Source organism: Castor canadensis, chromosome 11, assembly GCF_047511655.1.
Source record: "Castor canadensis chromosome 11, mCasCan1.hap1v2, whole genome shotgun sequence".
Lineage (NCBI taxonomy): Eukaryota > Metazoa > Chordata > Mammalia > Rodentia > Castoridae > Castor > Castor canadensis.
This window is the reverse complement of record NC_133396.1, coordinates 63,358,486-63,386,069: the sequence shown is the minus strand read 5'-3', so window position 1 is coordinate 63,386,069 and position 27,584 is coordinate 63,358,486. Positions and strand designations below refer to the sequence as shown.

The following is a 27,584-nucleotide window of genomic DNA, read 5'->3' as shown; positions in this document are numbered from 1 at the left end:
CTATGTATATTATGGTTATTAATCTCTTGTCTGAGGTATAGCTGGCAAAGATTTTCTCCCATTCTGTGGGTTGCCATTTCTTTTGGGCAAACATATTTATTACAGACAGGTCCATGCTTTTGAGGAACTGCTCTCAGATGTGAAATTTTAAATTGAAGGGAAGATTTATTCTTACTCTTATCTCACTTTCTAATCAACATTAAATTTTATGTTTTATTTCATTTTATTTATCCTTATGATTACTTTCTATCACACACATGGCACTAATTTTCCATTTCTGGAACTGATGCAGTCTCCTTTTAAAGTAAATATGCTACATGGAAAACGAGTGAGTAAAACATCAAAATAATCTTACAGGTGGTGTGCATGGCTATGCTAAAAATCAAGAAGATGGTGTAGAACAGCTCAAGTTGAGGGAGCATAATTTTATTGCAACCCACAAGAATCTCAAGGTCCCTTAAAACTGAACTACGCCTTCAGTATTTTTCATCAGAGGAAAAGCTCTAGCCGTGCACACATTCATTTAGTAAGTTCTAAGCCTTGTGGGGACATTTGCGTGAAAACCCACTCTTCTCCCCTGTGGACCCCATTGGCGGCAGCCGCGCACCTCCCTGCAGGGCTCAGTTTGTGGCTGGCGTGTTCCCCGCCCCCCACACCCCCCGCTCTGGCACACCTGCGGAGTCCGAGGCCCAGGTCCCAGGTGACCCGGCCTGGCGCAGGGCCGACGCTGCCCTCCCGCGTGCCCCTGGCGTTTCCTTGGACTCCGCCCCTCATGGCGTGGGCTCTCGGGGTCCCCAGCCGTAACCCCCGGCCGCACGACCCGCGCACGCGCAGTTTCCCGGCGGCGCAGCTGCGGCGCGTCGCCGGTTGCCATGGAGACCGCGAGTTGCCCGGTACCGCCAGAGCCCGCAGCTCCGGTTGAAATAAGGAGGCCCTAGCGTTGAGGTGAGTGGAGTTCACCCAACGGACCCCTCCGCCCTACTTACAGCCTTGTGTCCTTTGGGATCCGTCCTAATGTAGCCCCCACCTGTCTGAGGGCTACTCAGACTCAACCAGGACACTTGGGTCAAAATTTGGGCCCCACGCCCAAACTTGGGAGAGGCATTAGGAGACCAAGCACTTAGCTTGGTCAGGGTCTGGCTTGGCTTCCATTCTTGCGTGTGTGAAGGCTTCAGGGATCCAGAGGCCCAGGACAGGTGCTGGGATCTTGGTGGGAGGGGGAGTTGGGGGGTGGGGACGGTGGGGGGTGGGGGGATGGGGGTTGGGGGTGGGGGGGTGGGGATGGGGATGGGGGTGGAGGGGGAGAAGCCAGACTGCAGCCCCTTCTGCGAGGGCAGTTCTCGGGGTCCAAAACTATGAGTCCTGTTGCCTTATGAGTCCTTCTGTTGCTGTTGGCCTCTGTCAGCTGCTTTTTCTTGTGTTCCCCTTCATGTTTTTTCCTTTTCTTTGTTTTGGGAAGTTTTTAGATTCTTTTACCTTTTGAATAGATTTGATACCCAGTTATCATCTTGCAGATGTCACATTTGTTTATTTTTTAGAGAGCAAATACGGGTTCATCTGTTTGGCAGAACACTACTCTATGACCCACCAATATTCTAATGAGTCATACAAATGTACACACGTAGGAGGACAGTCATAGCATTCTCGTCCTAGCCTTACACTGGAAACAATCCAAGATCCATCAACATTTTGATATACTCGTGCAATGGCACACCACAGAGCAATAAGAATGAACAAGCTAGTACTATATGGAAAATACAGATGACTCTGAGGAACATAATGTTAGCAAAGCGTATAGTTCCATTTATATTAACTTGGAAACGGAAGAACGAATGTGCAGCGTTAAAGGTCAGGATGACGTTCATCCTAGGGGTGGCTACTACTGACTGCAAAGAAGCTCGACATGGTTTCTTGATCTGGGGGCTGGCTGCACGAATGTATTTATTTTGTGTGTAATTTATGCACTTTTCAGTATGAATGTCACACTTTAAAATAACAATAATAATAATAGAACTGGTGCTTTCATTTAATCTAAAAACAGCCTACCTTTGGTCAGGACTTTGGAAATCTCAAATGGCCAAATTACTACAACCTCCGCCCAAGTTTTTGCCCTCAGAGTGGCACATTGCTAACAAGAGCCAGTACCACAAGGCAGAGGCACAAAGGTCCCGATCTGAACGGTTGGTGGCAGAAAGCCAGAGGCTTGTGGATGAGATCGATAAGAGCACAAGGCAGTCTCAAAGTGATGTGAACAAGAAACTCGGTAAGACAGTGTGCTTGGTATGTTTGTGAGCAGGTCTGGATGGGGCTACCGAGGGTTAACTATAGTCATGCTCAGGTGTGGCACTGTGTTATTATCCAAGTATGGGGGGGGGGAGTGTATACTCCAGGTTCTGTGTTTAAGTTCACTGTCCTGAGATAGACACATAGTAACTCAGTCTACTTTTCAGTCTCCCTCCACCCTCCAGTCATTCACCACACATTCATTCATTCACTCACTGATTTGATACACCTTTATTGAGTATCTGTGGAGCATACTGGGACTATCACAAGGAATGAGCAGTCTCTGATTTTTAGGGGCTCCTGGCTTAAAGACAGCAATATAGCCAGACAGATCCTGGGATAAGGTGAAAAGAGTAGAGGTGGAGTAGGAACTAGAGAATTGGAAAATTTTCCTAGAGAGAAACTTTTGAACTGGGTCTTGAAGAAAGAGTAATTTTCTCTTGACAATTCCATGCTTAGAAACAGTGTCAAAAAGATGGTGCCCTTAGATGAGCAAAACCAAAAATAAACGTAAAATGAAACAAACAAGCAACATCTCCCAAACCAAGGTCACATTCTAATGTCTATAAGGGCCAAGTCAAAGGGGTTGAATGTAAGACAATAGAGAGTGGTGAGGACAGGCTTTCTTAGTGTCATTGATACGCTGAATAATTTAAAATACTATTCATTTCTCATGGCATAAAAAAACAGCAAGGATTGTCAGGCATTGGTGGCTCATGCTTGTAATCCTAGCTACTCAGGAGGCAGAGGTCAGGAGGATTGCAGTTCACAGCCAGCCCCAGCAAATAATTCGTGAGACCTTATCTTGAAAAACCCATCACAAAAAAGTGCTGGGGGAGCGGCTCAAGGTATAGGCCCTGAGGTCAGATCCCAGTATCGGAACAACAACACCAAACAACAAGGAAGGCTGGAAGCATGGCTTAAGTAGTAGAGCTCCTACCTTATAAGTGCAAAGCCCTGAGTTCAAACCTCAATAAAGTACTACCACCACCAAAAAAAAAAAAAAAAAAAAAAACTAAATAAACACAAATAAAACAAAACAAAACAAAACCTATGTAAAAAATCACTGAGGGGATGGGGTATAGTTTGGTGGCAGAGCATGTGTTTTGTATATGAAAATGGCCCTGGGTTCTATCCCCATCACTGGAAAAAAAAAAAAAAACAGCAAAAAAACCCCAAACAATCAGATGCGTAAGAGTAACTCTTAACAGAAGACGAGCAAGAGTTCTACATTGAAAAGTATAAGCCACTATTTCAAGAAGTTAAAAATGCAGGATATAGTAAGTTGAAGGATTGGAAGAGTCAGTATTTTAAAAGATGCCAGTTATCCCCAAATTAATCCATAGATTCAATGCAATGCAGTAAAAATCTCAGCAGATCTGGTAAAGTTGGCAAAGTGCTTCTAAAATTCACATGGAAATACAAAGAGGAAGCATAGCTGTCTTGAAGAACACAGCTGGAAGACCTTCACTGTAGATTATAAGATCTATCAAAAAGTTATGGAAATTAAGATAGTGAACTTAATTCACTAGAGACAAGGATAGACAAATTGACCAATGGAACAGAATAGTGAGTCCAGAAACAAACCCACACGTGTAGGCTCATCTGATTTATATTTTATTTATTGGCAGTACTAGGGTTGGAACTCAGGTTCTCATACTTCTTAGGCAGGTGCTCTCCCACTTGAATCATGCCCTCCAGCCCTTTTTTGGCTTTAGTTATTTTTCAGGTAGGGTCTCATGCTTTTGCTCAGGGCCAGCCTCAGACTTTGATCCTCTTTCCTATGTCCTCCTGCATAGCTGGGGTCACAGGCCTGTATCACTATGCTGGACTTACTGATTGAGATGGAGGTCTCCAAAAGTAATCTACATGTTTAATGCAATTCCCATCAAAATTCCAATGACATTCATTAAAGAGATTGAAAAATCTACTGTTAAATTTATATGGAAACACAAGAGGCCACGAATAGCCAAGGCAATACTCAGTCAAAAGAACAATGCAGGAGGTATCACATACCTGACTTCAAACTATATTACAAAGCAATAACAATAAAAAGAGCATGGTACTGGCACAAAAACAGACATGAAGACCAGTGGAACAGAATAGAGGACCCAGATATGAAGCCACACAACTATAACCAACTTGTCTTTGACAAAGGAGCTAAAAATATACGATGGAGAAATAGCAGCCTCTTCAACAAAAACTGCTGGGAAAACTGGTTAGCAGTCTGCAAAAAACTGAAACTAGATCCATGTATATCACCCTATACCAAGATTAACTCAAAATGGATCAAGGATCTTAATATCAGACCCCAAACTCTTAAGTTGATACAGGAAAGAGTAGGAACTACTCTGGAGTTAGTAGGTATAGGTAAGAACTTTCTCAATGGAACCCCAGCAGCACAGCAACTAAGAGATAGCACAGATAAATGGGACCTCATAAAACTAAAAAGCTTCTGTTCATCAAAAGAAATGGTCTCTAAACTGAAGAGAACACCCACAGAGTGGGAGAAAATATTTGCCAGCTACACATCAGACAAAGGACTGATAACCAGAATATATAGGGAACTTAAAAAACTAAATTCTCCCAAAACTAATGAACCAATAAAGAAATGGGCAAGTGAACTAAACAGAACTTTCTCAAAAGAAGAAATTCAAATGGCCAGAAAACACATGAAAAAATGTTCACCATCTCTAGCAATAAAGGAAATGCAAATTAAAACCACGCTAAGATTCCACCTCACCCCTGTTAGAATAGCCATCATCAGCAACACCACCAACAACAGGTGTTGGCGAGGATGCGGGGAAAAAGGAACCCTCATACACTGTTGGTGGGGATGTAGACTACTACAACCACTCTGGAAAAAAATTTGGAGGCTACTTAAAAAGCTAGACATCGATCTACCATTTGATCCAGCAATACCACTCTTGGGGATATACCCAAAAAACTATGACACAGGTTACTCCAGAGGCACCTGCACACCCATGTTTATTGCGGCACTATTCACAATAGCCAAGTTATGGAAACAGCCAAGATGCCCCAGCACTGACAAATGGATTAAGAAAATGTGGTATCTATACACAATGGAATTTTATGCAGCCATGAAGAAGAACGAAATGTTATCATTCGCTGGTAAATGGATGGAATTGGAGAATATCATTCTGAGTGAGGTTAGCCTGGCCCAAAAGACCAAAAATCGTATGTTCTCCCAAGGGCAAACACAACAATGGGATTAGACTATGAGCACATGATAAAAGCGAGAGCACACAAGGGAGGGGTGAGGATAGGTAAGACACTTAAAAAATTAGCTAGCATTTGTTGCCCTTAACGCAGAGAAACTAAAGCACATACCTTAAAAGCAACTGAGGCCAATAGGAAAAGGGGAACAGGTACTGGAGAAAAGGTTAGATCAAAAAGAATTAACCTAGAAGGTAACACCCACGCACAGGAAATCAATGTGAGTCAATGCCCTGTATAGCTATCCTTATCTCAACCAGCAAAAACCCTTGTTCCTTCCTATTATTGCTTATACTCTCTCTACAACAAAATTAGAAATAAGGGCAAAATAGTTTCTGCTGGGTATTGAGGGGGTGGGAGGAAGAGGGAGGGGGCGGAGTGGGTGGTAAGGGAGGGGGTGGGGGTAGGGGGCAGAAATGAACCAAGCCTTGTATGCACATATGAATAATAAAAGAAAAAAAAAGAGATGGGGGTCTCGATAACTTTTTGCTGGGGCTGGCCTCAAACTGTGATACTCCCAGTTTTAGCCTCCCAAGCAGCAGGATTACAAGCATGAGCCAACCTGCATGGCTGTTTATATGATTATCACAAAAGCAATAATGCAGTGTAATGAGAAAAGGGTAATCTTCCCAATAAATTGGTCAACTGAGCATTCATATGGACTATTGTCTCAGACAATGTATAAAAAGTCAAATCTAGGTGACTGCATATGTCAATGGGAAAAATAAAACAATAAAACTTTTAGAGAACATTTTTGTAACTTCAAAGACTTATTTCTTAAACATGATAATCGCAAAAGGAAAAATAATAAAAATAATAAATAAATAAAATGAATAACATCTGTCAAATAAAAGACTGAAAAAGGAGCTGGCAGAATGGCTTAAATAGTAGAGCACCGGTTAAGCAAGAGTGAGGCCCTGAGTTCAAACTCAGTACTACCTAAATAAATAAATAAATAACAAAACAAACCTAAAAAAAAAACCAGCCTGTAATCCTAGCTACTTGGGAGACTGAGATGAGGAGGATTGGACATCTTGGGCAAATAGTTCTCAAAACCCCATCTCCAAAATAACCAGAGCAAAAATGGACTGGAGGTGTGGCTCAAGTGGTAGAGTGCCTGCTTTGTAAGCATGAAGGAGTACAGGAAGGGGAGCAGCATGATGAAGACAAGTGAGTTGAGTGGGATACAAAGCTGGGCATGGTGGCTCATGCCGGTAATCCCAGGTACTTGGGAGGTGAGATTGAGAGTATCAAGGTTCCAGGGTAGCCTGGGAACAAAGTAATAGAGACCCTCATTTCAACAGCAACAAAAAAAGCTGAGTGTGACGATGTATACTTGCAATCCCAGCAGAGGCATAGATGGGTAGGAAGACTGAATTACCCCGGCAAAAACTCAAGACCTTATCTGAAAAACAACTAAAGCCAAAAGGGCTGGTCTTTTTTGAGACCTGAGTTCAAATCTCAATTCTATTCCCCAAATCCAACAAAACAGCAAAAAAAGACTAATGAAAGCTTTGGCTCAAGGACAATGAGGAGCCAACTGGTTCATGCTGCAGAACCTTGGAATGCTTAGTCCGATGCATCCATTAGCGTCTGGAGCTGGAGGCTCAAGAGAGAAGTGGAAACAAGATTGGTTGCAAGTCTTTGTAAGGAGCGCCTTCTCCCCCCAACTTGCTCTCCCTGCAGCAGAAGGCTAAAGTCAAAGGATTCAGAGAAAGGCTGTTTACTGAACTGCTTCCCAGGACACCTGGAGCCAGTCTTTTACCCCCCGGAGAGGAGACTGGAAGATTTTCTCTATGGAGAATTGAACATTTGAGATTCTATAGTGAAATGCCTAGGTGCTCCATGATCACTTTGTACAATAGTACATTTTAGCATTGCATTCTTGGGTTTTTTTTTTTGGCTGTACTGGGGTCTAAACTCAGGGCCTCACACTTGCTAGTCAGGCACTCTACCACCTGAGCCATTCTGCTAGCCCTGTTTTGTGTTGGGTATTTTCAAGATAGGGTTGTATGAACTATTTGCTGGGCTGTTCTTGAACCTCCATCTTCCTGATCTCTGCCTACGGAGTACCTAGGATTACAGGAATGAGCCACCGGCACCTGGATGCTGCTGTTGCTTCTTGTTCTTTCTTTCTTTCTTCCTTCCTTCCTTCCTTCCTTCCTTCCTTCCTTCCTTCCTTCCTTCCTTCCTTTATTCCTTCCTTCCTTCCTTCCTTTTCTCTTTCTCTCTCTCACTCTTTCTTTCTTTCTTTGTACTGGGAGTTGAACTCAGGACCTTGCATTTGATAGGCAGGCATTCTACCACTTGAGCCACTCCGCCACCCAGCGTTGTATTCTCAACTCAGACGAATATCACCAAATATTTGAGGAAAATCTTTAACGTGTACACACCAAACCAAATGATCAAACACACAGAGACTCTGGAAGTATACAATGTGTTGAGCAAAGTGTGAAGTACACAGCAGATCCTTGAGAATTCAGAGAAGATGCTGTGTTCTTGGAACAAGCAAGGGAGTGTTGAAAAAGACATTGAGAGAACAGAAGTTCTTGCAAATTAAATATATGAAAACAGAAAAAAAGCCTCAAACATCAAAACAAGTGTTGAAAGATAAAGTTGAAGAAACCTCAACTTTATGGGGAAGAAGACAAAGAAAGTAGGGAGAAAAGATAGGGAAATTAGAGGATCAATGTGGGATAGGAATTCTGGAAAGAGGATAGAGAGAATGGAGGGGAAGAAATTATCTATGAAAGAATACAAGAAAATTCCCCAGAACCAAAGGACCTAATGTTGTCAGATTAAAAGGTCATGCCTGATATCTGGTACAATAACTAAGTTAAATTTCAGAACACTAGAAAAATAGAGAGTTTTTCAGAGAGGAAAAAAAAGGTCACATACAAAAAAATCAGGAATGAGAATGACTTCAAGTTTTTCAACAGGTAGTCTGGAAACTAGAAGGAAGTGGTGTTACATCATCAGTTTTTTAATGAAAAGGATTTACAACCAGTACACAGCCAAATATCATTAAGAGGTGAGGGCAGAAAAAAGGCATGTGATTCTCACAGATTTCACCTCATCCACATCCATTTCTTAGCAAGTTTGTGAAGGGGGTACTTCTGCACATTGAAGGATAAATCAAACGTGGGGGAGAAAGAAACAAACTTCAGTAAGCAGAACCCCAACACTGGAGAAGGGCGAAAGCTTTCTTGGAAGCAAAGTCACAGGATCATGGCCATGCAGTGAATGAGAGAGCCAGCCACACAGGGAGCAGGAGAGAAAGCACTCTGAGAGAGAGGTCCCAGGGAAGAAAAAAAAGTAGCCGGTTACTTGATGGGTTGGAACATACGGACAGATTTACAGTCCTGTCAATGTCTGAGAAGAGATCAGCAATAACTTTATGGAAAGTGAAGCAACCACTTTATAAACCATTTTGCTACCTGAATGTCTCCCATAGCATCATACTGTAAGCCTCAGATGTGCACAATGGAATTTATTTCAAAAAATAAGTTGTTTTTTACAGACAAGGAAACTGACAGCTATATGACATAGTATACTACACAATGTAGGATTCTAATGCTCAACTATGCATCATGATTTCATTACATATTAGGTAGTTCTACTATAATCAGCTGTCTTTTACCTATGTAAAATTAACATTTAATTAATTTGCCTTTAATTATCATGAAAAAGAAAGTGAAGCTGGTGGAGTGGCTCAAATGGTAGAGCATTTGCCTAGCAAGTATGAGTCCCTGTGTTCAAACCCCAGCAAAAAAAGAGAAAGAAAGAAAGTGAAGTAAAGTGTAGTTAGAACTTCTTCAAAAAGCAGAAAGTTGCATGATAGATTTATCATAGTATAGGCTCAATTATAAATAACATGGAGTATGCACAAAATAAAAGTAAACAAGTTATTATCCGGCAAGATGCTGACAGATGTGTACTGGAAGATGAAAGAAACAGAAGCATGTTGAGCTAGTTAAAAGCAAAATACTAAGTTTTGTCATAGAAACTCAATAGCTATTATTAAACTGGTAATGGATAAATAACATGAACAAACACAGAAGTAGTGGCTAAAGTGCTTGCTCCTAGAAGGCAGGAGCAAGGTAGGATGGCTCAGAGAATTGTTAACTTTGTAACACTATTTGGAACAATATACATTTATACCTTTGACAAAGTTAAAACTTATTAAAAACAGTGGATAATTGAGGAACTAGCCAGTGATTGTAGAATGATAGATCTGATGTTGAATGTAAAAAGAAACCACTTCCTCTCTTCCTTTTGCTGGTAAGCGTTTATAAAGATGAAAGCTCCTGAAGCGCTGAGAAGGGCAAGTCTCAAATAGTTGCAGGGCTGTGCACAGCTTAGTGGTGAGCATGAGCGCACACACGCGCGCACACATGCGCACACACACACACACACACACACACACACACACTTATTGTCCACACTGGCAGATTAACCCTGGCAAACCTTCTCTGTGTGCCTCAGAACAGAGACTTGAGGAAGTGAGGTTCTGGAAGACGGAGCTAGACGACAAGCTTGAGCAGCTTGCTCATGAAACTGAGGACCTACTCACATACAAGACCCGCCTAGAAAAGGCCCTGGAGAGTTTCAAAGAGCCCCTGCACATCACTGAGCGGTGCCTGGAGTACAGGTAGGAAGGGAGCTTCTGCAGGAGTCTCTGGTGCTGGGAGATGGTGGGGGAGAGCAGGCAAGTGAGCCGGTGAACTTGTAGAGCTGGAAGTCATCCCGAATGCCTGTGGTACTGACCATTGTGTTTGGTTCACACCTAAACTCTATTATCTATGAATTTAAATATAAGTTAGGGCTAGGTTTGACTGTGAGGGTCAGAAAATTGCAAAATAACACTAAACTTAAAAGTAGTTTCTCTTTCTGTCACATTTAAGAAGTCTAGAGATGGTTAGTAGTTCTCACACTTTTAGGGTTCCAGGCTTTTTCTACCTTGTTGCTCCAATGCACATAGCTCTCACTACCCAGGCTGCCTCACAACTTAAGATGCAGCTGACGTTCCAGACATTGTGTCTACATTCCTCAACAAGCAGGACTAAGTAGGGTTTGGCATTCACCATTTCTACTTGCATCCCATTGACCAGAACTTAAATCACATGGCCACATCAATAGAAGCTGGGAAATAAGCATCCAAGTGTTCAGCTAAAGTCAGAGGTTCTATTTTCAGGGAAGAAGATGAGAACAGATACCATAGCTATTGGAGGGAGTAGGTCTGTTCCCACACATGAACCCCACAGAAGCACTTTGTAATCTAGCAAGCACTAAGTGAACACATTTTTATTACTTTTCTCCTGTACATCTGTAAGTCAGATTTTCTTCTTTCCTCCTGGAGTGATGCTGATTTCCAGGCCTCTTCCCTGTCACAGCCCTAGCTGGAGTGCCCTAACAGATTATCTTGCTGCCAGCACAGCATCCCCACCCAATTCAGTGCAATGTGGAGGCACATTGGCTATGGAATGGATTTTTGCAGATCACCATCTTTAAAATCTTGTAATTACAGCCCCAGGCCCCAACAGCTTCAAGATAAAGGACAAACTCCTTAGCTTAGCAAACAGTTTGCCACGATTGGTCCCAGAGACCTGTCCATGCAAAGGTAGGATGTGCTTAGCAGCACTGAGCCCCGGCAGTTTCCCAAATGTGCCATGCTCTGTCTTACTGGAAAGCCTGGTTCCCTCCAGCTTGTTAGCCAGGCCCCCTGCAGCCTTCCCCAGCCAAATTGGAGAGCATGAATCACAAGGAAGTGCTGATCGAGGAGGTCATGCCCAGGGTGTGTAAGCCCTTGCTGAGGGAGGGATAATCACAATGAAGAAGATGTTGGGTTTGTCAAGCACGTGCTGTGTGCCAGGCACGGTGCTGTATCCCTTCTGTTTCAGTTGCTCCTTGCCACAACCTTATGAATTGCTAACACTTATCCCCACTTTACAGAAGAGGAAATCAAGACACAGTTAAGTTATATAATTTGCTTCAGCCACACAAGTGAGTGGGCAGGGCATAAGAAATAAAGTGCTGGCAGTGGGAATAATGCCCAGTTTGCTGTGACATTTGGTATGTTACTTAGCCTCTCTGAGACTCAGTTTCCTCATCTGTACTTGAGAAGGTCCAGTGGAAGAGCTGGGATATATCTCAGTGGTAGAGCTACTGGGTACTGGAGTTTTGAACTTGGGGCCTCGTGCTAGCAAGAATTTTACCACTTGAGCCACATTCGCATCCCTTTTTGTCTTAGTTATTTTTTTGGATATGGTCTTGCACTTTTGTTCTGGCCAGCCTTGGACCTCCCTCATAACTGGGATCACAGGCACATGCTACCATGCCAGGCTTGTTCTTTGAGATAGTTAGGGTCTCATTTTTTTGCCTGGCATAACCTTGAATCTCGATCCTCCTATCTCCACCTCCTAAGTAGCTGGGATTACAAGCATTAGGGACTAAGCCTGGCTTGGCATTCTTATTATTAGTTTTTGGTAGTATAATAAAACATCTTTCTGGACTCAACTCCTCACCAAAACCCAAGAGTAGGATCAAGGAAAGAATCACCTGTCCTAGAAATTCCAAGTCAGTTAATACTTAAGAGCAGGCTTCTGGTGTCTTTCAGACTTGGTGGGGTGGATTTTTTGAAGAGGTACAGTCATCCAAATGTGTGGGGTGGTTTTCAAGCCAGTGTCCTGGAACTTTAAATGTCCTACTGTTAGTCCCAAGGTTGGGGTGGCCCTTCCTGCTGACCTGTGCCCCTGGCAGGGAGAAGCGCTTGGGGGTTGACTTGGTGCATGACACAGTGGAGCAGGAGCTGATGAAGGAGGCAGAGATTGTGCGGGGCGTCTTGGCCCTGCTGACTCGTACCCTGGAGGAGACTTCGGAGCAGATCAGGTAGGACTGGACAGTGGCCCTCCACCCCTCACCTGGAGACTGCAGGAGAGGCAGCACTGTGGAGGTGCTCCGGCCACTGAGGAGCAGGGTTTAACACTCTCACAACTACCACTGAGCCCCCAGCTGCCCCAAGGCTTCCAGCCAGATCCAAGATCTGCTCCCACCCCACCTGGAGGCAGCGCCCTCTGGTTGTGGGGCTGTGTTTCTCTGGAATGAAAAACTAGACAACAGCCCAACAACACCAGGGCAGACCCCTCACAGAGTTTGCCAGAGTGGTGCCATCAGAAAATGTCACCAGGGAATGAAGGATTTCAGTTTGTCACCAAGTATCAAATGGTACATGTGGGTGTATGCAGGGGGTTGAGATGGTGAGGGAAGAAGCATGGCCATCCTGCGCCAGACCTGGCTTCAGCAGGTTCTCCAGGGCCTCCCAGGGCTGGCTTCCCTTCTCCCTTCAGGTTGAACCGCTCTGCCAAGTACAACCTGGAGAAGGATTTGAAGGACAAGTTTGCAGCCCTGACCATTGACGACATCTGCTTCTCTCTCAACAACAACTCACCAAACATCAGATATTCTGAGAACGTCGTGAGGATTGAACCCAAGTGAGTGGGGTTCTGGTGCTGGCATGGCCCCTGATGGAACCTGAATCTCAGACAGGCGGGTAAGGGTGAGGTAACTCTGCGAGTGCTGGGCTCAGACAGGCAGGCATCCCTGGTCCTACTCAGATGGGCCCAGAGGCGCCTCTCACTTTAGAAAGTCTGACATAATACCTGGAAAGATTTTAAATTTATTCCTTTGTTCGTATTCTTTGTGTGTGTGTGTGTGTGTGTGTGTGTGTGTGCGTTACTGGGGCTTAAACTCAGGCCCTTCACCTTGAGCCACTCTATCAGCCCTTTCTTGTGATGGGTTTTTTTGTGATAGGGTCTCACAAACTATTTGCCTGGGCATACTTCAAACCACGACCCTCCTGATCTCTGCCTCCTGAGTAGCTAGCATTACAGGCGTGAGCCACCAGCGTCCAGTTCTAGTCATATTCTTAACAAGTAAAAGATTTTCAAAATGTATAATAAGGATGAGTTAACAAGTTTCCCCCATATGTCCTTGTCCATTTTCTATCCCCTGAGATAACTAGTTACCCATAGGTTCACACAAACAAATCCATTCTGTACAGTCTGCAAAAATGGCATTATTGTATGTACTTGCATTTTTCAATTAATATTACAACACAGATCAACTCATTCTAGTTTTTAGAATCTTCTTTTTGAAATGAAACATACACACAGAAAAGTGCACAACTGATAAGCACTTACAGTTCAGTGAATTCTCATAGTTAGTGGTCTTTCCCTGTACAACAGAACACTCCCAAACCTAGCTTTGTGATGTCAGCATTTATTGTACCCAGGCCTTGATGGGTTGAGAATCTGGGCACTGCTTAGCCGGGTACCTCTGGTTCAAGGTCTCCTCAGGTGGAAGACAAGTCGGCTGCAGGGCTGTAGCCCACGTGGAAGCCCTGACTGGGTTTGCAAGTTGACTCAAGGATGACAGCCAGTTCCTGGCTACGTCTTATGACATGGCAGCCAGCTTCTTCCACACTGTATGTGACCTAAGAGAAAGAGGGGAGGGAGGGACCCAACAGAGGTCACTGCCTTTTTTATACCTTTATCTCTATTGATACCTCATTTTCTTTTTTGTGAGAAACAAGTCAACAAGTTGGTCCCATACTTAAGGAGAGGGCACTACATACAGATGAGACTACGGGGAATGGAGATCATTGGGCAGCTCAGAGGCTGCCTCGACACCAATCCTCATGTAACTGCCAGCCAGATCAAGGAAGAAAACATGTCCACCAGCATACTGTCCCTGTCCCCTCCCCACCTTGAAGACATGGTCTCACTATGTAGCCCACACTAGCCTTGAACTTGTGATCCACTTGCCCCGGCCTTTCCCTGTCTCCTTCTGATTAATATTCCTTTTCTTGTCCTCAAAGGTAGCCACCCACCTGACTTCTAATAGATTTGTTTTGCCTGCTTTTTATTAAATAGATCATGTACTATATGTTGTTAATGTGAATGTTAATTCTTCTGATTAACATTGAGATTCATTAATGTGGTTAACAAGTCCTCATCAAGCTAGTACTGCAGTCAACTCATTTGTGTCTCTGTGGGCTCCTGTTTTCCTGTGTTATTCAGTGTGCTATAATCTGTTACCACTATTGTTCATTTTGATGCAAAAATTGTTCCTGACTGTGTGATCTACACCATATTAATTCATTTTTCCAAGCCTCAGTTTCCTTCCTCTATAAAATGGGGGTTATTTATAAAAGTTAGCTCACTAACCATCAGGAGGATTAAATGAGGGAGTGCCTGTAAGGTGCCAGCCCAGTACCTGGTGCAGAGTTGAGATGTTTCTAAAGAAATGTCATTGACAAACCACTGTTGGCTCTGCCTAGAGATGAGAAAACCTTCTAGGTGCTTCTCATGGTGGAGATAGGTTTAGCTCCCAGTGGTTCTCGGGAGCTTACCCCCCTTCTCAGCCCTTCCCAGCCTAGACACGTTGTGGACAAAGGCCTGTGTTTCAGCTCCGTGAGTCTGGAAGACTGGCTGGACTTCTCCAACACCAATGTGGAGAAGGCTGACAAGCAGCGGAACAACTCCTTGACCCTAAAGATCCTGGTGGACCAAATCCTGTGGCAGACTGCCAGTGACCTGCGCCAGCAGTGTGAAGTGGTGGACGCGGCTTTCAGCAGTGGGCTGAAGGAGACCAAGCATGCCAGGGACACACTGGCTGAGCATCTGGCCAAGGTGGGTCCCTGAGGGACACAGAGGAGCAGATTGTGGGATTTGCCAATGGAGATGACAGTGCCCTGGGCCACGCTGCTGCACTGCTGGACTCCTGTGCTGGGTCACTAAAGAGTGAGGGTCGGTCACACCTCTCCATCTTAGCATCTGGCTTAGGCCTGGAGTGGGATTCGACCCACTCACTGCTGCAAAGGACAGAGCACAGAGACAGGAGACAGGAGTCTCTGGGTTGTGCCTGGCCGTCCGCTTTAGGCACTCTAGGCTTCAGTTCCTCCTATATGGAGGTGACCTATGGTCTCAGAGATCCTTTATGACTCTAAACTCCCAGGAATTGATGGATCCAGTTTCTCCACACCCAGCTGCCATAATGGATTCCTGCTCCATTGTCCAGTGGTGTGCTGGCAAACCAGGTTTTGGAGGATGGGGGTGGGGAATGGCTCCGACCTGTAGAATTTGCAGATGTCTGTGGTGTAAATACTCCCACTGTGGTCTGTTTCAAGCCACTCTGCCACAGTGGGCCAGCAGAGGTGCTGAATGTTGAGCCATCAGAGTCCACGTAAGCTGGGTTCTCTAGCACTCCATCCTCACCAGTGGGAGCCTGGATTCTAGGTCTGTGTGACTACCTGCAGGCCATGCTCAGGGGCTAGGAAGCAGAGACTGCATTGGGACTGAGGAGATAGGGCTCAAATCCCCATCTGGTGACAACTTGATGGGGGAACTAAGCAGATTCCTCAAGCTCGCTGGGATCTATGACCCATCTGTAGCATGGGCTGATGACAGGGACTCTGCAGGCGAGAGAGGTAGAGGCTCCAGGACAGCCTTTCTAGTGGGAATGCAATGCAAGCCACGGGTGTCATTTTACATTTCCAGTGGCCAAGTTTTTAAAAGGTGAAATTAGTTTTACAATGCTTTATTTAACCTGTAGTAAAAAGCATTATCACTTTAACATGTTATCAGCATAATTAATGATAAACAAGTCTCCAAAATTTCATGTGTCCCTTGGTATCCACAGGGGATTGGTTCCAAAACCACCCCTGAAAACCAGGGGTAGGTGCTCTAATATAAAATGGTGTAGGGTTTGCATAGAACCTATGTACATCTCTAGGTTCTGTGCAGATGTAATTTTTTTTTTTACAATACCTTTCATTCACAGTTGGCTGAATCAGTGACACCAGCAGCACGTCATTGCTCAGTAGCCACGTGGCCTGGTGGCTGCTTCATTAGTGCAGCTTTAGGGAAATTGGGTCTCTTTCCTTAACTCTAAGGGTGTTAGAAGGTTCATAAAAGCAGGACAGGCTTAGAGATGATGGCCATGAGACAGACAGAATAATGAAAGATAGTCAAAGTTTTATCTCAAGTCATTTTAATATTAGGAAGAGTTGTAGTCTAGGGTACAGAAAATATATGCAAAAAATAAGTGGTTCAAGTTCAAAGGCATTAAGAGTTAACAGGTGAAATCATTTAGTGGTCTTAAGAGCCCAACATTTGCAAGATCCAAGACATGCCACTTGGTGAGGGGGGGGCATTGATATTTGCACAGAAGAACTAGGGAGCATTCTTTGAATAACTCTGAGACCCTCCACTACCATTTGGATGCAGCTGACCTAGGTTCTATGAGAAAAGGGTCTGCCTGATTGTCATCTGGCCAGAGGCCTCCTTAGCCAGGAAGAGACTTTGAAAGCAGAAAAGACAACTTCCAAATTAAATGGTAGTGTAACTCTTATTTTGTTTGGTACAACATATTTCTTCCTTACTGGGAAAAGCGTATTTTAACCTCAGGAAGAGTTACAATTAAGTATAGCAATGTTTAAGATAATCTAACTTAGAGGTCGGCAAATTTTTCAATAAAATGTCAAGTAGTAAATACCACAGGTATTGTGGACCAAGAGGCAAAAGTCAAGGATATTATGTTGGTATTTATGTATAAGGGAGAAAATAAAATTCCACAAATTCTTCGACAAAATTCAACAGCAACACCAACAATAATAATCGAGTATGAAGGGAATTTTTTTCGGGGGGAAGGATAACATCTTGCTTTCTTGTGATTCAAAGTTTATATTTCCTATAAAATCTATTACAAATATTCATCTGCTAATGTTGATCTGTAATGAGATTTAATATTATTCATCTTTGAGGAGCTATTCAAATAGGTATTGCCAAGTTGTGATGACAACTTATGAGCAAAAGATTTTAATTGAATGTACTCATTACTTGGGAGGCATTTAGAGAGTGCTGTTAGATTCTTCTCCAGAAGTTTGCCTTTTAGCATTATATTTCAGATTAATCACTTCCAGTGAAGATGAGGTAAAAGCTCCTCAATTGCACAGTTAAGTGGATTTTGAAATATAGAAATTTCCTTTGTACTTGCTTCAAGGTCCAAAAGTCATTGATGGAATTTGGAAAATGTCTGTTGCAAATTTGTGTGGGAATGGAGATCTTTCTTGTTTTAACTTTTAAAAACACAGGACATGTAGCAAGCAGCTTGACATTACTTGTAATTAAAATTGCATTAATTGTTTAAATGACTTTACTGCATTATAAGCTTTGCATCTAAGTGTTGTCTTGCCTTGCAATTTAAGGTTAGATCATGAAGAAATATTATTAAGTCTACAACAAAGTTATTTTCAGAAGCATTCAGTATTTGATAATAGCGGTCTTACTCAGAAAAATTGCAATCTTGGCCCAATATATCTACTTTTTTTTTTTTAATTGTACAGGGGTTTGAACTGCGGGCTTCACACTTGCTAGGCAGGTGCTCTATCACTTGAACCACACCTCTAACACAATCTCAGCCCTGAGCTAAAACAAACCACCTGGCTATCTTACCATTTGTTAAGCCATTGAATTGCTGAGTGGCTTGCAAACCAGGATATTCAGCTTCTATCTGACAAAAGTCACAGAAGTGAGGATGGTGGAGTCTCTGAGAGCTAATGAAGTTCACTGTTGATGTTACTGGTTCAATACCACATGTTGGGTCCAAATATTTTTTACAAGCTCTGTCAGTTTATCCAACCAAACCCTTTTCTGTTCATTCATGTTGTACTGAGTAGCATTTTCTCAACTTTTGGAAAATAGCTATTTCATGCAGAGTATTCAGAGCAGCTAATTCTTTAGTCATGCAAACTCAGTGGGATAAACAAGCCTATCCACTGATCATGAGGAAGAGAAAACCATTCAAAATAATCTGCCTAGTCTTGAAAGACTGGTTATTGATGTTAATCCATGTGCCTAACTCTTTCCGTGAAGACCAAGTCTTACGCAGCTTCTGTTCTCTGGACACGCTGCTTGAATTGCTGCCAAGGACCACTTGGAGCTTGCATTTGATTGCAGACTCTTTTACAGTTTTTGCCATATTCTGAGTGATGAGATACTGTTTTAAATTTTCTAATTTTTCTGATCGTTTTCCTTCGAGTTGTGACATATTGTGATGAACACTTAGTCTGATAACGTCAGCACGTGTGGTACTCTTCCAGCTCAGTGACGGTGTCACTGCATAATAAATACAGGGGTTGACATAGCATTCATTAACAAAACCTACACTCCACTGGGCCTTAGGTGTGCCACACCTGCAGCCTACTGTTTTCTTTGTTTGTTTGGTGGTACTGGGGTTTGAACTCAGGGCCTACACCTTGAGCCACTTTTTTTGTGATGGGTTTTTTTTTTTTTTTTTTTTGAGATAGAGTCTCATGAACTATTTGTCTGGGTTGGCTTCAAACCATGATGCTCCTGATCTCTCCCTCCTGTGTAGCTAGGATTACAGGTGTGAGCCACCAGTGACAGCTATTTTCTTATTTTAACATGAGGGCTACACACTGTGCTAGGTTGGAGGTTTGTACACCCTCTAAAATTTGTTGAAACTCAAATATTGATGGGGCTGTATTAAGAGGTGGGACCTTTAGGAGGTGGTCCTCAGAGATGGGACAGGGTACGACAGGCATTGGTCCCCCCTGGAGGATGCAGCAACACTTGAAGCAGAGAGAACAGCCCTCACTAGACACGGATCCTTTACCTTGAACAGCCCAGCCTCCAGAAGTGTGAGAAACATTTCTACTCTTTACACTTTACTCAGTTTCAGGGATTTTTCAATAGCAGCAGCAATGGACTAAGACACTGGTAATAAAACAAATGTCATTGCCTGGTGATGCATGGTTGGAGAGCTATCAGGTGGTAACCACGTCACTGTGATTTGTAGTGTCTGGGCAGCCATGCCAAGTGACGACCATGTCATATGACGTCTGTCACAGCCACTTAACTGCTGTGTGGTTCAGAATTAGCCATAAATAAGCGAATGAGCATGGGTGTGTTCCAACACAACTGTATTTATGTGCACTAAAAATTTGATTTGATATAATTTCCACATGACATGAAGTATTCTGCTCTTGATTTTTTTCAACCATTTAAAAATGTAGATGGAGGTACAGACTTTCCTAATTTTTTCTGTTGCCTGTCTTTCTGTGTTTTCAGCTGTTCTCCCTTCTTTCATGATTCCTGGTGCTCTTCTCTTATTCTGTTTTCTAAATAGACTCTCCCATGTTACCCTGACTCTTCTCATTCACACAGTCAGATAGAGAGATCTTCTACTCCACCATCTTGCTCATGGTCTCCCAGCTTGTTGGTTGAGATGGCGTCTTGTAAAGTTTTTCCTCCAGGCTGATCTTGAACTGTGATCCTCCTAATCTCTGCCTCCCAAGTAGCTGGGATTATAGGCATGAGCCACCATGCCTAGCTTTTCTTCTTCTTCTTCTTCTTCTTTTTTTTTTTTCAGTACTGGGGCTTGAACTCAGGGCCTACACATCGAGCTACTCCACCAGCCTTTTTCTCTTTTTTTTTTTTGTAATGTGTTTTTTCCAGATAGGGTCTCATGAACTATTTGCCCAGGATGGCTTCAAACCACAATCCTCCTGATCTCTGCCTCCTGAGTAGCTAGAATTACAGGCGTGAGCCACTGGTGCCTGGCATTTTATTCATTTTTAAATGTTAGTTTTTCTTTGTTAAAATTGGGCACTTTCTAGTCTATCTTTTAGTTTGCTTAGTCCTTCATCTATTCCTCCATTAAGTCTGTCTTTTGTTTGAGTTAATATATATATTTATATACACATACATATATATACATATATATGTGTGTGTGTTTGTCTTGTGTGTTGCACAGGCTAGTCTCAAACTCCTGGACTGAAATGATAGGGTCTTGCAAACTTTGCCCAAACTCCTGCCTCCATCTCCCAAGTAGCTGGGATTATAGGTGTGGGCCACCATGCCCAACTACACCTAGGTGGTTTTGAAGATGAAGAGGCCCAGGTGATGAAGAAAGCAGCCAGCCTCTAGGAGAGGCTGACAGCCAGAAAGGAAATGGAGACCTCAATTCTACAACTGCTAGAAGCTGGATCCTGCCAGTAACGTGGATACAATTGGAAGGGCTCTTCCCTCAAACCTCCAGATAAGAGTCCATACTTTGACCTAGTGAGATCATTAAGCAGATAACCCAGCCAAGCCTGCCTGGACTTCTGACCTACAGAATTATAAGATAATAAGTGGGTGTTGTTTTAAATTGCAAAAAAAAAAAAAATTCAGAGAATGAAAGATAAATCAAGCTGGGGACTGATGGGTCATGACTGTAATCTTAGCTACTCAGAAGGCAGAAATCAGGAGGATTGTGGTTGGAGGACTGCCCAGGCAAAGTAGTTCACGAGACCCTATCTCAAAAATACTCAATATAAAAAAAGGCTGATGGAGTAGCTCAAGTGGTAGAGTGCTTGCCTAACCAGTGTGAGGCCCTGAATTCAAACCTCAGTTCTGCCCAAAAGCAAGAAAGATAAGGCTAGGAGAAAATATTTGCAAAACAGCTATCTGATGTATTGTTAACCAAAATATACAAAGAAGTCTTAAAATTCAGTGATAAAAAAACAATATAAAATGGACAAAAGATCTGAACAGACACCACCAGCAAAGATATGTTGTTGGCAATTAAGCATATGAAAAGATGTCACCATCAAAGATATTAGGAAATTTCAAATTAAAAAAACAGTGAGATATCTCTACATACTGTCGAAAATCCAAGACACTGATAACATCAAATGCTGGAGAGGCTGGGGAGCAGCAGGAACTCATATTCATTGCTAGAGGGAATGTGGTGTCCAGCCACTTGGTGACAGTTTTGTGACTTCTTACACAAATAAATATACTCCTATATTACCATCTCATTCTTTGACACTGGCCCATATGAGTCTAAAATGCGTGTATTCACAAAATCCTGCATATAAATGTTCTTTGTTTTTATTTTTATTTTTGGTGGTGGTAGGGAAGTGCTCTACCTGGAAGCTACACTCCCAGCCTCCACGTGGATGTTTATAGGTTTATTCTGTGTTATTAATACTTGAAAGCAACCAAGGTGCCCTCCAATAGGTGGATGGATAAACTAACCATGGTCCATCCAGACAGTGGATTAGTGTTCTGGAAAGCAATGAGTTGATCAAGCCACAGAAAGACACAAAGGAATCTTTAGTGTGATTGCTAAGTGAAAGAAGCCAATCTGGAACTTACACTGTTTCACTCATGCTTGATGATACCAAGTATGTGACACCTGGGAAGGCAAGATGGATAGAGAAGTGAAAAGATCAGTGGTTACTGAGGTTCTGGGAGAATGGCAGAGGGAACAAAGGGTGAGCAGGTGGAGCACAGGAGGTTTTGAAGGCAGTGAAAGCTATTCTGCATGATACTGTAATGCTGAGTACATGTACTTACGCACGTCTCAAAACACACAGTATGCAATACAAAGAATGAACCCTACTGCAAACTATGGACTTTATTGTTTCATCAGTTGTAATGAATTTACAACAGCAATGCAAGATAGTAGTAGGGAAAACTGGAGACAGAAAGAAGGGGCGTATGGGAAGGCTGTGCCTTCTGTTCAGTTCTTCTGGAAACCTGAAACTGCTCTGAAAAACAAAGTCTATTAAAATAATTAGTATTTCAAAGTTTGAACAAAAACAGATGGCACACTGTATTTGGCTCGTAGGGGCATGGTTTGTTGATTCTTGGCCTAACCAGTAGTAGTAGTAGTTTTGTTTTAAAGAATTTATGTCTTAAAACTATGTAACTTAAATATTTAGTTTCAACCTCAGCACCACACACACACACACACACACACACACACACACACACACACACACACAAAAGCCTTATTTCAAGTTGAAATCTATTTTGAATATAGAATAATGGGATATTTTGACTGTTTCTTTACCTATTTGTATTCCTTTTATTCCTTCTTCTTGCCTAATTGCTCTGGCTAGGAATTCCAGTACTATGTTGAATAGGAGTGGAGATAGTGGGCATCCTTGTCTGGTTCCTGATTTAGAGGGAATGGTTTCAGTTTTTCTCTGTTAAGTATAATGCTGGCTGTAGATTTGTCATATATAGCTTTTAAAATGTTGAGGTACTTTCCTTCTATTCCTAGTTTTCTTAGAGCTTTTATCATGAAATGGTGTTGGATTGTATCAAAGGCTTTTTCTGCATCTATTGAGATGATCAAGTGGTTTTTGTCTTTGCTTCTGTTAATGTGGTTTATTATGTTTATTGATTTTCATATGTTGAACCACCCCTGCAATCCTGGGATGAAGCCTACTTGGTCGTGTGAATAATCTTTTTGATTTGTTGTTGAATTTGGTTTGCCATTATTTTGTTGAGGATTTTTGCATCAATGTTTATTAAGGAGATTGGCCTATAGTTCTCCTTTTTGGAGGTGTCTTTGCCTGGTTTTGGGATAAGTGTAATACTGGCTTCATAAAATGTGTTAGGCAGTTTTCCTACCCTTTCTATTTTGTGGAACAGTTTCAGGAGCATTGGTATCAGTTCTTCCTTAAAGGTCTAATAGAATTCAGCAGAGAATCCCTCGGGTCCTGGACTTTTCTTTTTGGGGAGACTCTTGATTGCTGCTTCAATTTCTTTTTGTGTTATAGATCTATTCAGGTGATTAATTTCCTCTTGGTTCAGTTTTGGATGATCATATGTATCTATAAATCTGTCCATTTCTTTAAGATTTTCAAATTTATTTGAATATAGGTTCTTGGAGTAGTCTCTGATGATTTCCTGGACTTCCATGGTGTTTGTTGTTATCTCCCCTTTTGCATTCCTGATTCTACTAGTTTGGGTTTTTTCTCTCCTCATTTTAGTCAGGTTTGCCAGGGGTCTGTCGATATTGTTTATTTTTTCAAAGGACCAACTTTTTGTTTCATTAATTCTTTGTATGGTTTTTTTTGGTTTCTATTTCGTTGATTTCAGCTGTTATTTTTATTATTTCTCTTCTTCTATTTGTTTTAGGATTTGCTTGTTCTTGTTTTTCTAGGAGTTTGAGATGTATCATTAGGTCATTGATTTGGGATCTTTCAGTCTTTTTAATATATGCACTCATGACTATAAACTTTCCTCTCAGGACTGCCTTTGCTGTGTCCCATAGGTTCCGGTAGGTTGTGTTTTAATTTTCATTGACTTCCAGGAACTTTTTAATTTCCTCTTTTATTTCATCAATGACCCATTGTTCATTAAGTAATGAGTTATTTAGTTTCCAGCTGTTTGCATGTTTTTTGTCTTTACTTTTGTTGTTGAGTTCTAGTTTTATTGCATTGTGATCAGATAGTATGCACGGTATAATTTTTATTTTCTTATATTTGCTGAGGCTTGCTTTGTGCCCTAGGATATGATCTATTTTGGAGGTTCCATGGGCTGCTGAGAAGAATGTATATTGTGTAGAAGTTGGATGAACTGTTCTGTAGACATCTAGTAGGTCCATTTGATCTATTGTATATTTTATATCTTGGATTTCTTTATTGATTTTTTGTTTGGATGACCGATCTATTAATGACAATGGGGTGTTAAAGTTTCCCACAACCACTGTGTTGGAGTTAACTTATGCTTTTAGGTCTTTCAGGGTATGTTTGATGAAATTGGGTGCATTGACATTGGGCACCAGCCCTTTTTTTGTGATAGGTTTTTTCGAGATAGGGTCTCAGGAACTATTTGCCCAGGCCTGATATCTGCCTCCTGAGTAGCTAGGATTACCGATGTAAGCCACCAGCGTCTGGCTGTGCTGCTGAGCTTTGACGCACACAACCTGGTCTCAACTACCCCAATCCTTTCTATTAGGTCATGGAAGAGATTGCATCCCAAGAGAAAAATATTGCAGTTCTTGAAAAGGCCATCCTTGACCAAGAGGGGCCTGCCAAGGTGGCTCAAACACGCCTGGAGACCAGGACCCTCCGGCCTAACGTGGAGCTGTGTCGAGATGTTGCTCAGTATCGGTTGATAAAGGAGATTCATGAGATCAACCACAATGTTGCAAGGTAGGCCAATGGCTGCTGACTGAGGGGCCCTATTGGCTCAGCCCAACCTGAGTTGCAGGTAGTGGTGGCCAGTGCCACCAGCTCATAGCGTTAGAGGGATTCCTTCCTAGAGGCTAGGCTCTGCTAAGTCAGCCCAAAAGGCTGTCATTGCGGAACCAGATCTCAGTGTTGACATTTCTCTAAAGAAGCCCAGATCCGGCTGTTTAGGTAAAATCTGCAGTTTTAAATTGCATTTGGACTGGTGGCATAGCTCAAGTGGTGGCGTGCTTGCCTAGCTCTGGATTCAATCCTCAGTACCCCCCAAAATTGTAATTGAATTATATATATGCATTCCATGGAGATGTCTGTGCCATAAACCCTGTGGTGGCCATCAATCAGAAATCTCCGCTTGACATGAGATAGGGGCAGGGGAAGAGCATTATCAATTTGGCTGCTACGTGGCTTCATCATTTTCCCCCTTGAAAACGTGATGGCCGAGAGAATTTATTCCGTGTTCTTGTCCTCCTCCCAGGTTACAGGAAACCTTAGCGAAGGCTCAGGTGGAGCTGAAGGGGCTGAATCGCAGACAGCTGGCCCTGCAGGAGGAGATCCAGGTCAAGGAGAACACCATCTACATCGACGAGGTGCTGTGCATGCAAACGAGGAAGTCCATCCCTCTGCGCGACGGCGAGGACCGTGGGGGCTGGGCGGGGGGCATCCGCCCGGACGCCATCTGCTAATGTAGGGATGGTGTTCAGATTCTCATTAAACCACGTCACAAAGCCGTAGCATGGAGCGCTCTCTTCCGGTCAGCAGAACTCGGGACAGCTTGCTACAGCCTCTTGGTGGGAGTCCCAGGCCTACTGGGGGCTGAGGTCTGCGGTGCTGGTGTGATGGGTGTTTGACAGTTCAGTGCCAGCCACTCTAAGGGTATCACAGGTTTGGGGTCAGGGGAGAGGGGTTCAAAACATTTAAGTTGAGATCCATTTCAACGGAGTGGCGGGGAAGGGTTGCCTCTCCTGGCATGTCACACTTCCTTATGAGAAGGGATGCAAATTGTTTCCCTAGAGAGCAACGTGGTGGCTGCTGGCTTAGGAACCCTCGCCCTTCCCCGGTCCTTGGGAAACCTATTCAAGTGTCACAAAACGTAGATGAGAGAGGGGCGACCCTGGGCCAGAAGACCCCTTCTCCCGAATGAAATGGAGAGAAGAGGGCCAAAGGCTGCTCTTTAAAAACCCAGTCTAGTGGCAGGGGCCGAGCAGAGGGCGAGCCAGGTTGTTGAGGACGTCCCTGGCTCAGAGGCTGGCGGAGGGCTGGGAGGCCAGCGCCAGGCCCGTGCGCCTTGGGTGGGCGGCGCCTTAGCAGGGCGCTGGCCAGGCTCAGGGTCACCGGTTGCGAGAGAGGCAGCGAGGTCCCCGACTCCCAGGACAGCTTCCTTTAGCGCCCCCGCGCGGCAACATCTAAAAACATGTTCTTTTCCTGAAGGGAAATTCAGAGTTAGTTTGATGTTGGTTTCCAGACCAATTAACAGTCATTGGGAGTATTTTTCTTATTTTATTTACTTATTTACACATTTATCTATATTTTTTGCGGCATTGGGGGTTTGAACTCAGGGTCTCATGCTTGCTATGGAGGTGCTTTGCCGCTTGAGTGACTCCACTAGCCCACATTTTTATTTTTTAAATGCTCAATAGCAGTAAAGAAGGGAAGGGGAGGGAAGAGAGGGGAGGGGAGAGGCGGGAAAGGAAAAATACGGATTCCTGCCACAGATTGAAAGCAGTGGTTGAGAGTGGAGATGTGGATTCCTTGCCCTGCACCAGTGTAGGTTGTGAGCTAGGCGTCGCTGGGCTCTCGACTGACTCTATGGTAGTGGCTAGGGGATGGGATAAGATCACCTGTGTGAAGGGTTTCCTGGGGAAGTGAGTGCTCAATCAATACAAGATATTTTGAACAGCCCCCAGCCCCATACCACTATAATGTTTACGCAGTTGTTCTTATGGCATAGTCTCAATTTTTAAATAATTGTTTCCTTCCTTTTTTATGGTGAAAATGATAGTAAAGTTTATTAGGTGAGGAGTACACTTCCAGTCGACTAAAAGCGGGTCATCTCTAGAGTGAGAACAAGAAGGACCTGTTTTCTTCTGTAATCATGTATTGCAACAGCTTCCCATGCTGCTATGTCATTATTGGAAGGATTACATGCCTCTTCAAAGAGCTCTGCTTGTGGCCAGCTGCCTTCTGCTGAGTTGCAGCAACTGAGGAGCAAGGCTGGGTGATCGTCAGGAAGACCCTTGTCTGGGAAGCTGCTCACTCACTCACTCACTCGCTCACTTGCTGGTTTGCTCACTCACTCACTCTGCCAACAGTGAAGGAGCATCTTCCATGTGCCAGGTCATCCCCGCACCGCCCCCTGCCCGTGCCTTTCCATGTGTGGAGCTGCCTTACTGTCTGCCCTAACATTGGGTCTTTTGTGCTTATTTGACACATGGCGGTAATGCAATGTTCCCACGTGTGTGGTGGTGATTGCCAGTAACTTTATCTTGTGAAATCAAAGAATGAAAGTCATGGACAACAGGATGAACAAAAGAGCAGAGTTTTATTAAGTGGAGAGGAAATGAGCAGAGAAGCTTCTGCGTGGGAGAGGTCTCAGAAAGACTGAGCAATTTGAGGCTACTTTGGGGGTTTTATAAAGATACTGATTTCCTGGTTGCAGTAAAGCTGTGTCTCCATGCTATTGGATGCACTGCTGCACAGCCCATGGGCACTGCAGGGACACTGTGCATGTCCCCCTTTCTCCTCCCAATTAGCTGTGGGGTCCCACATGCCTATCCAGTACCCAACCAGTACTCTGTCAGAGAGTAGATAATGTGCTGTTCATGTGCCATGACAGTTTCAAGACTCTCCATGTCCTGTTTAATCTCATCCCTGCATCTTTGGTAAATTTCCATTGAGTTCTCCTTGTCCATGCCCTGCTGACCAGCCTCTACCTCCTAGCTTCCAGTCTCAATGCCCCCTATGAAGAGGTAACTCTAACTGCCAATAGGGAACAAGGGGAGAGTACCACACA

General features: G+C 43.4%; 1 protein-coding gene across 3 annotated transcripts; it reads left to right on the top strand.

Annotated features, from left to right (window-relative positions):
* Positions 1-856: 856 nt before the first annotated feature.
* On the top strand, positions 857-25,297 carry Tekt1 (tektin 1). 3 transcript variants are annotated; one of them, XM_074047143.1, is made up of 8 exons: positions 857-945; positions 2,057-2,263; positions 10,006-10,171; positions 12,280-12,408; positions 12,867-13,010; positions 14,987-15,209; positions 24,342-24,538; positions 25,050-25,297. In XM_074047143.1, exons 2-8 carry the CDS (start codon positions 2,074-2,076, stop codon positions 25,255-25,257), a joined length of 1,257 nt encoding a protein of 418 aa, XP_073903244.1. In that variant the 5' UTR covers positions 857-945; positions 2,057-2,073; the 3' UTR covers positions 25,258-25,297. The 3 variants fall into 3 exon arrangements, with proteins under 3 accessions (XP_073903244.1, XP_073903243.1, XP_073903245.1); XM_074047142.1 differs by having other exon boundaries at positions 864-945; positions 2,042-2,263; XM_074047144.1 differs by lacking the exon at positions 12,280-12,408 and having other exon boundaries at positions 864-945; positions 2,042-2,263.
* The last annotated feature ends 2,287 nt before the right edge of the window (positions 25,298-27,584 follow it).